The 12,580-nt window shown below is 38.5% G+C and overlaps 1 protein-coding gene across 1 annotated transcript in view; it reads left to right on the top strand.

Annotated features, from left to right (window-relative positions):
• The window catches only part of KIF6 (kinesin family member 6), a 399,235-nt gene that overhangs the window by 156,881 nt on the left and 229,774 nt on the right, over nt 1-12,580 (top strand). The window contains exon 10 of the mRNA XM_068557688.1: nt 1,806-1,909. Coding sequence (XP_068413789.1) covers nt 1,806-1,909 — 104 coding nt within the window. The remainder of the gene's footprint in view (nt 1-1,805; nt 1,910-12,580) is intronic.

The following is a 12,580-nucleotide window of genomic DNA, read 5'->3' as shown; positions in this document are numbered from 1 at the left end:
TTCTATTTATAATAGCAACAAAAACTTTAAAATTCTAGGAATAAAATCTAATTAAAGACATACACAGATTTGTATTGAAAGGAATCAGAAAGCTATACCATGTTCATGGATGTAATGATTCATAGCATTACTTTAATGTCTTATCAAATTAACCTTTTACTCAAATTTATTTCCAGTTAAAATTTGAGGAGGGCCTTTGGTAGAATTTTACAAGCCAAATCTAAAATTTATATGAAAGAGCAAATGATCAAGAATAGTGAAGTCTATTTTGGAAGAGAACAAGATGGAAGGCGCTTATTCTATCTAGATGCCAAAAATTTTTTAAGATATAGTAATTAAAACAGTGTAGTATTACCATACATATAGTCAAGTAGACAAATGTTTTTAACCAATAGCCCAGAAAAAGACACATGTTACATGTGGAAATATATAACAGAATTATAATAGCAAATCTTGCATGGTTAGCCATAAAAAAATTAAAATTAGGTCCATATCTCACACTTCCTACAAAATAAAATCAAGCAACCTAAATGTAAAAAGCAAAACTTTAAAACTTTAAAACTTTTATAAGAACATATAGGAAAATATTGCTCTGGCTTTAGGTAAAATAGATTTTCTTAAAGAAGACACAAATATAAAGCTCAAAACGAGAGAAGTTGATAATGAAATTATATTGAAATTTAAAACTTTCATTTAACAAAAAGAACACCACAGAGTGAAAAATATTACATAGATTGGGAGAAAACATGCACATTGCATAAAACTAACAAAGGGTTCACATCCCGAATATATAAAGAAATCTGCAAATTAATAAGGAAAAGAAAAACAACTCAACTGAAACATGGGCAAGATGGTGAATAAATAATTCACAGAAGAGGAAACCCAAACAGCCAGTATGCATACACAAAGATGATCGACCTCATTAATAATCATCAAAATACTAGTTGTAGATTAGAACTAGATAAGAGACCATTTTACACCTACCAGATCGGCAAGATTAAAGTGTCTGGCAATACTACATACAAAATGACAAAAATGTGGGGAAACAGGAACTTACATATATAGCTGCTGAGAATATGAATTTATGCATCCATTCTGAAGAGCACTTTGGCAATATATAATAAGGGGGTGCACTAACTCTACCTCTACACAGTTCTAGGTGCACACTACAGGGAAACTCTCCCACACATGCCCAGAGACTTACAATGTTCACAGCAACACTCTTTGTAATCGCAAAAGTAAAAATCCTGAATGTCCGTCAACGGGAGACATAGATACATAAATTGTGATACATTCCTTTACTGAAATACTATATGTCCATGAAAATTCATGAACTAGAGCCACATGAAGCAATATAAATAATCTCAGAAACATAGTGTGAGGGGAAAAAAAAAAGCAAGTTGCAGTTACATGCAGTATGGCAACATTTACATAAAGTGTAAGGCATGCAAGATGATATCATACATCATTTACAGTCACATCTGTACATATGGAGTAAATGTATAAAACATGCAGGGAAATGCTACCCACTAAATGCAGGACAGCAATCACTCCAGGAAGGACAGAAGGGGAACAGGAATAAGGGACACCAGTTCCATCTGTAATGTTTTATTTGTTAAGAAAAATCCTAGAACTGTTTTGACAAAATGTTAAGATTTAACAAAGCTGGGTGGTAAGTACAAGAGTGCCTTTTATATCATTCTCTGTACACTTTTGTTCATAATTATAAAAGATGTATGGTTCTCTGTCACATAGTTCCCCTCAGTGAGGAGTTGACATTTACGCTCCTGCCTTGCCGTTTGCAGATGATTATACGCCTACAAAAGGAAATCCAGGAACTGAAGGATGAACTGGCCATTGTCACTGGGGAGCAGAGGACAGAGGAACTCACAGAAGCAGAGTTCCTTCAGTAAGACTGCAGACTTTTCCTTTTTCTTTAACCGTGCAAGTTTGTGTTAACTTCTTTGTTGGCCCTAATGTTATGAATTCACCTCAAAGAACGAAGTTCTCCTGGGACAGTCTGAAATTGCATTTAGGCGCCAGTTAAGAGTGGCGGCTTTCCATGAAAAGCTGGATAAGGCTGGCAGGGTTTTTGCCTCCTCAGCTTTGAGGAAGTAAAGAACAGAGCATAGAGAGGATGGGAATATCCTTCTCATGCCAGCTGAAGAAAAGAGGTTGCATAATAGTCATGCAGTTTTTAAATGTATACACCAAACACTCTTAAGCTGTGGATCTCAGATCTGAAAGGAATTCAAGAAATGTCCCTTGTATTAAACAGCATCTTGCTGCAAGCACCAATTTATCCCATGCCAAAGTAAGCTCTCTCCTTTAATAAATAGATGGTCCATATATTACAGTTCAAACACTCAAAATGGAAATGAAAGCAGGTATTCAGGACTTCATACAAGTGCGGCATCTTTCAGAGCCTTTAGATTTGCAACCATATGGCATACCAGGGGCACAGCGTGGCTCTCGTTCTCTCTCTGATCACGGGCCACAGTGGTGGGCTCTCTAGTTGTTTCTGTGCTGCTTATTAAGCACTGTGGCGTGATCATAACGGACTAGGCTTAGAAGGCAGTGGTATTCTCTATTTCAGAATAACAAAGCTACACAAGATTTTTTTAAAGGTTTTCTGTCATTTCACATAACCCTCTCTCAACAGAGAAAACGGTAACAGATGATGAAAGCATTTTCTTTAAACAAGTTCATGGCTGCCCCTGAAGGTAGGTGTAAAGCTTGAGAAGCCTTAGGCAAGGTTTCTGTTATACTCAAAGCCTTCCTCCTCTAGGATAGCATTTCCTGATTCTAGAACACTGTGTTTAATAATATGATAGGCCCCTAAGGCTTTCCTTACAAAACCGCTTTGTGGCATATATGCAATTAAGGTGAAATATACTGCCAAAATTCACATTTTAAAGAATTTCATGTCACTCCTTGAAATAACTTGGGATATCTGAGATATTGAGAAACCCAAGTTTAAAATTCCTTTACCATGGTGCTCCCTTCCCCTCAAAGAAAGGACTTACCCAATATTATTTTTGAAAAAGTCTCTTCAGAACTTTGATCTTCAAATCAGGATCCAGCCAGGAAAACAAAACCATTCTAGGGCTCTCAACAGCAGGAATTTAATATAGGAAATTTGTTGCACAGGAGATGGTACTATGCGGTGCTGCAGCACCCCAGAGATCAGAGCAGCAGGAGGAGGTCCTACACCCCTAGGACTGGAGGGACATTGGTAGAAGGTTGTGTTACCAAGGCCAGAGACTAGTGCCAGCCAGCAGGAGCTGGACAAGATGAATGCTGCCCGACAGAATGGAAGCTGGGGCCTCTGAAGAGCCATGGGTGCTGTAGAGGCATCATCCCAGCAGGGAGCCCTGGCTTCTCCCTCACCTCCCCTTCCAGTCTCCACCAGTGCCTCCCATTGGCTGAACAACTTACCCAGAAGCCAGTTGTTAAAAGAGTCAGGGAGTGTAGTTTCCTGTGATGCAGAGTCAAACAAGGGAAAAGTGGAAATTGGATCTAAAAGCGAACAGGGAAATGACCAACATATCAAATAAGTACCAGTGTTTTCTCTAATTCCTGTGTACTCTATGTTGCTCAGAAGGCCCAGTTTAAGGGTAAGATTCTGAATGTTGTGGTTCAAAATGTCAGAATGTGCAAGAATATGCTGCAGGTTCCCTCCAAATTGGGGGGCTTATAGAACTGATATAAAGAAACATCTGAATCTCTAGCCACACCCAAGAATAAGAAGTAAACTTCATAAGGGATTAGAAGCTTCAAGGAATTCCTGGGAGACTGAACAGTGGGATTGAGATGGGCAAGAGTAAAGGATAGACCAAGTCATAGTGCAGCACCACCAAGGTCCCATGTCTAGAAGTGGTGGCACCCTGGAGCAGGAGAGGGCTGGGAACAGCCACTGAGGGTTGGTAGAGCTCTTGTAGTGAGAGGAGTTTGTTCCTATCAACCCCTGTGCACTCCCTTCTTCCCTTCTCCCCGCAGTGTTTAGGTCAGTGTTTAGGATGGGGAAATAGGGAAGGACCCCAGGTAGCTGATGATGCCCAGGACAAAGAGGGACTGCATAAGCTCTAGAGACCAGCTGCTGTCTCCAGCTCTGCCCATCTCCTGTTCTCACTGAAAACAGTAAGGAGCACAGGCACCCACAGCTGCTTCAGTCCCTCACCTAAGACTGGCTGCCCACGCTGAGAGAGCTTAGAGTCTAGGAAATATGAGCTCACAGTTGGGAGTGACTAGAAATATGAGGACAGCCAACATGGAAAAAGACAAGAACAAGCATTTACAGCTTGGAGGGCTTCAGAACTAAACAAGAAAAATGGTTACTATCTTTAGAGATATAAAACATGGCATTCCATCCATGAAACAATAACAGGATCAAGAGGAGATCTTGAAAATGAAAAAAATGTACTTGTTGCCATTAAGAACTTAATGATGGCCAAATAGCAGAATGAAAACACAGAGGGGCAAATTAGTGAACCAGGAAGGTGGGGGCTAAGGGATTCTTCCAGAATATAAGATAAAAGGGTAAAAAAAGAAAGTTTAAAGAAAAGAATCGTAGAGAATAGCTCTAGATTTGTCAACATCTAAGAAAACAGAATTTATGGAGAAGAAATAAGAGATAATGCAGGGGAGCCAATAGTTAAAGAAAGAAAACCTATTTCTTGGAACTAAAAAAAAAAAAAAAAAAAAAAGGACATAGGACTTCAGAACAAAAGGGTTACCATATGCTGAGTAGTATAATAATGTTGTAGAAAATTTTTAGAACCTCACCAGATAGGAAATAATCCTAAAAGTTATCCGAGAAGAAAATTATTAACAACCAAGAATCTGATTTAGAGAAGGCTTCTCATCAACAACTCTGGAAACAAGAACTTCTGGTGCTGAAACACAAAACAAAACAAAAGAGGACTATGAATGGAGATTTTTGTATCTAGCCAAATTAATATTCAAAAGTGAAGGTGAAATAAAGCCACTTTTCAGACATACAAGCTTTCAGACAGAAAATTTACCATGCTACATCCTCTCTTAAAAAGGCTACCACAGACTATACTTTCACAAAAAGAAAAATTCTATAAAGCATAAGAAACAATAATAAGCACATTTTGTTATAACTTCTTTATGATATTTAATATTGTATTATATTTACATTACCTCTTTTACTAACTTGCCATTTATTACATAAGCAGATGTTTCTATCTAAAAGTTACTGACAACAAGCAAATTTGCCAGTCACAGGAGTTTCGGGGTAGAATCATGAGAAATAAAATTGTGACAACAGATTTAAAATACTGACAGATCGTTAGATTTTGGATTGGTTTCCTTTGATCCACAGATAACAAATATACAAATGCCAATTGGAACAGATTCTATACAGACAGTATGTAGGGTTGCCATTAGTTTTTCCGGACAATTGGTTCACTCATTCACTCATTAAATGTTTATTATTCATCTATTATACAGACAACTCTATCCTGGGCCCTGAAAGGAACACAAAGATGAACAAAACCTAGATCCAGCTCTCAATGGGTTCACAAGTTAGTGGCAGTGACAGACATGAGCACAAGTAATTATGATGCAACATATAAGTATTATGAGGAGAGATGAATAAAACATGAGACTGCAGAGATAGTGATGATTAATTTTGAGCTCAGGAATCATGTAAAATTAGTTCATGTGCTCATAAGTGAACTTCAGCAATTTGCAATGAAATCGCTTCTCTGCTGTCAATATAAGAGCACTATATTGCATTACATCTCATTAATGGTTTCTGACCAGCAGCTGGGGAGAACTCACGCTGCAAACTGCATTCACCCTGCCAAAGCCAAGCTTAGAGTTTCACAACAATCCAGTAACCTTGGTGCTTGTTCATGCTGATGGTGAGGATTATTCAGATAATGTGGTTTTTTGTTATTGCTTTTGTTATATTACAGTTGCATTTATGTTTTGGCATAATTAGCTAGATCAATATTGGTACAACTTAAAATTCATCAGATTTAAGAGTCCTTTATCATGTTAAAGTAAAAGAGATAAGTTAAAATTTGCCCCTAATGTGGCTCTGCCATTTAATATCGTCTGTGCTTCTTTGTCTTCTGGGGCCCCTGGACATTTACTCAAGAATGTGAATCAGCTTCAGTCCTCCCATTGCACCCAGACTCCCGGGTGGCAAGGGTGGGAGGGAGATAGTAGTGTAGCAGAGAGGAAGAGTCCCACAGCTTGGCAGGACAGAGTGGCAGGAATGTTCTAGCCTTGTCTACTTCTCTGTGCTGCTGATTCCTGGGCTTATGCTGACTTGGCATGGCATGAAGACATTCCTCTCAGGGATTCTGTGAAGGACATCAGAAAGCAGATATTTAATAGATAATATATTCTATGTAGTATGCATTGGACAGTTTGGAGATGTCTGTTAATACCTAGCCCTATCAAATTTTTTGAACTATTTCCCAGAATTTCAGTTCTTAATGTAAATATTTGTTGCGTTGACTTGGATGCTTCAACTGAAGAGGATTTCAGATGTCAGCCTCCAGTTGTTGGGATATTTTTAGTTTACATCTTTTTTTTTTTTTTTTTTTTTTTTTAGCCTGTGTAAAATTTGAAAAGAGACAGCTGGATGGAGGCTGTATAGCCAAGTTAATGTTTATACAAAACTTCTTGGGTGAAGATTTAATTCTGATTGATTCTCTAAGCACATACCTCGTTCTTCCTTAAAAAAAAGCCCTTAGGCCTCTGTCTAGGATGGAAGCTTTATTTCCTGGCCCAAATGTAAATGAGTAGAATATTTTCTGCACAGCAACATTTTCTTTCTGAGATGGAACTGAATTGGATCTCATGGTCTCAAGTTTGCCCAAAGTAAATTTACAAACATCTTGATCCTTTGCTTTTCTTTTCTCTTTCATCTCCCGGCTTTATTGAGATATAATTGACATATAACATTGTGTAAGTTTAAAGAGTACAGTGTGATGATTTAATATAGGTATATATTGTGAAATAATTACCACGATAAGGTTAGTTAACGCCTCCATCACCTTACATAGTTACCTATGTAACTATGTATTTCTGTGTGTGATGAGAACATTTAACATCTACCCTGTATGCAGTTTTCAAGAATACAATACAGTATTGTCAACTATAGTCACCATGCTGTACATTAGGTCCGCAGAATGTATTCATCTTAAAACTGGAAGTTTGTAACCTTTGACCTCCATCTCCCTATTTCCCCTGCCCTCCAGCCCCTGGCAAACACTGATCTACTCTCTGAGCTCAACATTTAATTTTGTACACATAAGTGAGTTCATACAGTATCGGTCTGTCTCTAACTTATTTCCTTTAGTTAATTTTTACAAATCAGTTAATCCTTCAAACTGAATTTATTGAGTACCTACTGGATGCTAATCATTTTAATAGGTGTTTTGGGGGGTTTAGTAATATAGGATACAGCAAATAATTCCAAGGATTTACAGTTTTATTGGGAAAATAAGATATATGCACACACGCACATTTATACACACATATATGTATATATAAAACAGAGAATAAAAGAGTGTATTAGTGGAAAGAACAAATGGACACAGAATTGTAAAACATTAATTATACTTTTAATTCTAATCATATTAGTTTTTAATGGCTCATTTATGTGTAAATGCTATCTTATAACTAAATGCTATCTATGCTCACTTTCAGCTCCACGTTTTTAAATGTAAAATGAGTTTATTACACATGGTTTAATACAGTATTTGCTCATAATCTATGATAATGAAAAGCTAAATCGTTATGTAGGAATGGGGGAAGTCACTGCAGATATCACTCACTGAGCAAGCCACGTAAGCCTGAAAGGATGTCACGAGGAAACATGTACCATTCTAAGATGAAGGAGACCACATAAACAAAGCTACCTAGAGGGACTGAGCACAGTGTGTGTGTGTGGCAGGGGGAGGGGGGGTGGTATTTGCCGAGGTTGCCGGTAGGGGAAGAAACTGTGAAAAAGAAACAAGAGGGAGGTATTAAGAGTGATTGAAATATTCTATATCATGATTTTAGTGGTGGTTACATAAGTATACACATTTGTCAAAGGTCATAGTACTACACACCTAGAAAGGGTAAATTTAAAATTTTACCATCTGTAAATTTAACCTCAACTAACCTGACTTTTAAAAAACTGCAGAAATCTGTATGACGAAACATAGAATTAAAAGACCAGTCATTGAACAAGCCAAAGCAAAATAAAACAAAACTGTACAATGAGGGATTTTCCTTTAAGTAAAATTTTGCTATAATTAGTTTAATAATAGCAACTGATCTTTGATGACAAGCCCCTCAGCACACAAACATATATTTTTACAATTAATGACTACATATACAAGTTGAGGAGAACTTCCTCAGTTTCCTGCTCTGCTACCAAACCTGCACACCATCCTGCACGTGTGCCCACCCTCTACTCCTTGTTACAGTAGAGAAGGTGTCTCTTCCAGAGCCGACCTCACCAATTGTACTCTCAACCCCAGTGCCTTCTGCCATGTCAGGGACCTCAACTCCCTTTCTATTTTTTTCTTTGTCTACAACTTCTCTCTTTTTACTGGGCTCTTCTTATTAGTATTTGGGCTCAAGTTTCCCGTATTTGAAACAAAATGCTCCCGCTTGAGCCAACATCCCCCTCTACCTACTGTCACTTTCCTCTCCTTTAAGCTATACGACTCCAAGAAGTTGCCTTCACTCACGGTCTCCCTTCCCTTCCGCCCCACTCACTACACTACACACTCCAGTCTGGCTTTTGCCCCATTGATGGACCCCAGTGTAGATCAATTTGAAGGGCCTATGTCAGTCTTCATCTTCGGTGACCTCTCAGCAGCATTCAACGTTATTCACCACGCTCTCGTTGAAACTTTCTCTTCTCTGTCTTCTTCCCATCTCCTGACTGCTCTTTGGCTTCTTGGGCCGGATTATCCTCCTTTCATGTGGGTACTCCTCAAGGCATTGTCGTAAGACCTCCTCTTCTCTTTTTCTTTATACTTTTTCCTAGATGATCTCAGCAACACCCACACGTCAGTTGCCGTCCAGATGCTGATGACTCGTATTTATTTTACCCGTCCAGATTTATTCTTCTCTGAATGCCCCGCTCATTGATCACATTGCCTACCTGACAGCTGGCCCTGAACTCAACATGCCCCAAACTGAATTCTTTTGCATCTTTCTCCAGACCTGATCTCAGCCACTGGATCCCCATCGGTCAATGTCTCTACAAGCCCTACAGTTGCCCAGGCCAGAAACTTAGAAGTTACCTGTGACTGTAATCATTTTCTCATCCCCCAAATCCAACCCATCTGGAAGTCCTGTTGACTCTGTCCTCAAAGCATGTCTTGACTTGGACCACTTCACACCACCTCTGTTGTTGCTATCCTCACCCAAACCTCTGTCACCTTTTTTCTACTACTAAATAGGTATCATAATAGGTTTTTCGCTCCCCTCTAAATCTTTTTCTGTGCAGCCAGAATATTCCTTTTCAAAAGTACAGTCCTTACCATTTCACTCTTCTTGAAACTCCACAGTGACTTCTGACTTCCTCTTGTTCCTGGGAAAACACCAAAATCCTGCATGGGGCCTACAACTGTCTGCCTGGTCTGACCCCTTACTGTGTTTTCAGCCACATTTATTATTCCTCTCCCCTTTGCTCCCTTTACTTCGACAGCACCGACCTTTCAGTGTTTAATTTCATCCTGTCTTCTACCCTGGGGCCATTGCATATGCAGTTGCTTCTCACTTCTGCCTGCGATGACATGCATGGGGACATGTACACACACACACACACACACACACACACACACACACACACATACACACACACATTGTTTTGTTTGTTCTACTCATCCTTCAAACCTCAGTTGAAATTGTTCTTCCTCAAAGACATCTTCTCTGACCTGCAGCCCCAACTAAATCATGACTGTGCTGCACATTTTTGTATTTTCTGTGCTTTTCCTTCGGAGTACTTATCTCTGTTTACAGTCATGTACTTGTGGCATTGTTTGGTTGTTATCTGTGTCCCCACCATATGGAAAGCCCTTTGAAGGCAGGAGCCATGTCTGCTTTAAATGAATGTACACAGCACCTTTCTTTGTATCATTTTGTGGCACATAATCAAAGAATATGCAGTGAATATTAATACAGCAAAGATTATGCATACACTACATTAAATCCACAACGGGAAAAACTTGAGAGGTATTTGACTGGCTCATGAGCACGTAATCACACAATTTAAGGTATTGAACGATGGAAATCCACCTGTGCAGCAAGTGTTACCTGAAGGAAATGATGCCCTAGTTTGATGTACATTTTACCAAACAGGAAACGACCTGGGGCACTGGCCAGGGCAGCCTTCACTCCTGCTCTTTAGGAGGCCCCAAACTCCTCTTTGCTCTACTTACTCTCCTATTGGGGAATAATCCCATCCTTCCAGACTGAAACAGTCAGTAAAGCTGGGAGCTGTGCTGGAGTTGACCCTCAGGCTCTTAAACCATGTGCAAAACAGAGGGTAGGCCTTCACCTTTCATCCTTGGGGCTTGGCACGATAGTTGGAAATAGTTATCTGATGGGATTTCTTTTAATACAATTAAATAATTTAAGACCAATTACAGTTTAAATATAGTTTAAAACCAAACACGTTGTGTTATCAAACCCACAAACACCAAATTTGTTTCAACAGGGCATATCTGTACTAATAAAATCTTCATTGATATCCAAACTTTTATTTCAGTGCAAATAAATATACCTAAAGGAAGAGTCTTAAATCCCCATTTTTGCACCAAATAAATCTCACTTTGAAATAAAACTAATTTATACCTTTATTCATTCTTTCTAGTGAATAAACACTGATTGAGTATTGTTGATACCATGTCAGGCACTGTGTTAGGAATGGGAAACTCAGAGACAAACCAAAGGGTCCTGCAGGAGGCTGGCCATTGGAGAGAGAGGGGCAGATGACCAGACATACATGCTTAGTGATGGTGCTGAGAAGCTATCATAGACACCCGGATCCAAGATGGGGAGGGCAAGTGTTTTGCAAAGGGCAGAGGACCAGGGAGGAAAGACTTTATAGAGGAAGTGACATACAGAATACCCATCAGCACTTTCATCCTTTTAAAGTAAGCATTTAAAGGTGACTTCAGGAAAAGTCATTTCCACCATGTTAAACTTGCAGTTCAATTTTTTTTTTTATTAGACTAGTCTAATAAAAGTTTAATTGGGTTCAGTTTCTCAATATGTTTGAACTGGATTAGAACCAAAAAACAGATTTCAACTACAGGTATAGTGGCTCTCTTGAACCTAAAATTTGATAACTTGTTCCCAAAGATATGGGACAAAATAACAAAAATCAAGACCATCCCATATAATTTGAGATATACCATCATCATGATGATAAGTCTTGTCCTGTGACCCTCAGATTATTTTTGAAATGAGAAGAAGCAAGCAAAAAATAAATGATACCCTTCAATATTTGAGTCAATAGAGTCCTAATGAGAATTACTGATAGATACCAAACCAGTCTTTTAGGGAGAATTTCTTGTCAGTACTTAACTCTGGATCAATAATACTTTATCCTTTTTATATTTGGCTCATTGTCACTGGCCTCCAAAGTGATTTTATTTGTCAAACCACTGTTAAGAATGTTTTGTTTTCTTTTTTAAAAAAATAAGTTTCAGGTGTAGAGCATTATAATCAATATCTGTATACACTACAAAGTTATCACCACAACTAGTCTAGTTACCATCCATCACCATGCAGTTGACCCCCTTCACCTCTGGTAACCATTAATCTGATCTCTGTATCTATGAGGTTTTCTTTGTTTTATTTTGTGTGTTTGTTTTGTTTCCTTAGGTTCCATATGTGAGTGAAAGCATATGGTATTTGTCTTTCTCTGTCTGACTTATTTTACTTAGCATAACACCTTCAAGGTCCATTCATGTCATTGAAAATGTCAGGATTCCATTCCTTTCCATGGCTGAGTAGTATTCCATTGTGTATATATGTCACATCTTCTTTATCCATTCATCCACCGATGGACATTTAGGTTGTTTTCATGTCTTGGCTCTTGTAAATAATGCTGCAATGAACATAGGGGTACGTATATCTTTTCCAATGAGTGTTTTCATGTTCTTCAGATAAACACCCAGAAGTGGTATGGCTGGGGCATATAATAGTTCTATTCTTAATTTTTTGAGGAATCTCCATACTGTTTGTCATTAGTGGCTGCACCAATTTACAGTCCCACCAACAGTGTACAAGGGTTCCCTTTTCTCCACATCCTTTCCAACATTTGTAATTCTTTGTCTTTTTGATAATAGCCATTCTAACAGGTGTGAGATGGTGTGTCATTGTGGTTTTGATTTGTATTTCCCTAATAATTAGTGATGTGGGACATCTTTCATGTGCCTGTTGGCCATCTGTATGTCTTTGTTGGAAAAATATCTATTCAGATCCTCTGCCCATTTTTTAATCAGGTTGGTTTTTGTTGTTGGTGAGTCGTATGGGTTCTTTATATATTTTTAGTATTAATCCCTTATTGGATATATGATTTGCA

This window comes from Eschrichtius robustus, chromosome 12, assembly GCF_028021215.1.
Source record: "Eschrichtius robustus isolate mEscRob2 chromosome 12, mEscRob2.pri, whole genome shotgun sequence".
NCBI classification, from domain to species: domain Eukaryota; kingdom Metazoa; phylum Chordata; class Mammalia; order Artiodactyla; family Eschrichtiidae; genus Eschrichtius; species Eschrichtius robustus.
Note: the sequence above shows the minus strand (reverse complement) of the source record. Positions and strands in the feature narration are given on the sequence as shown.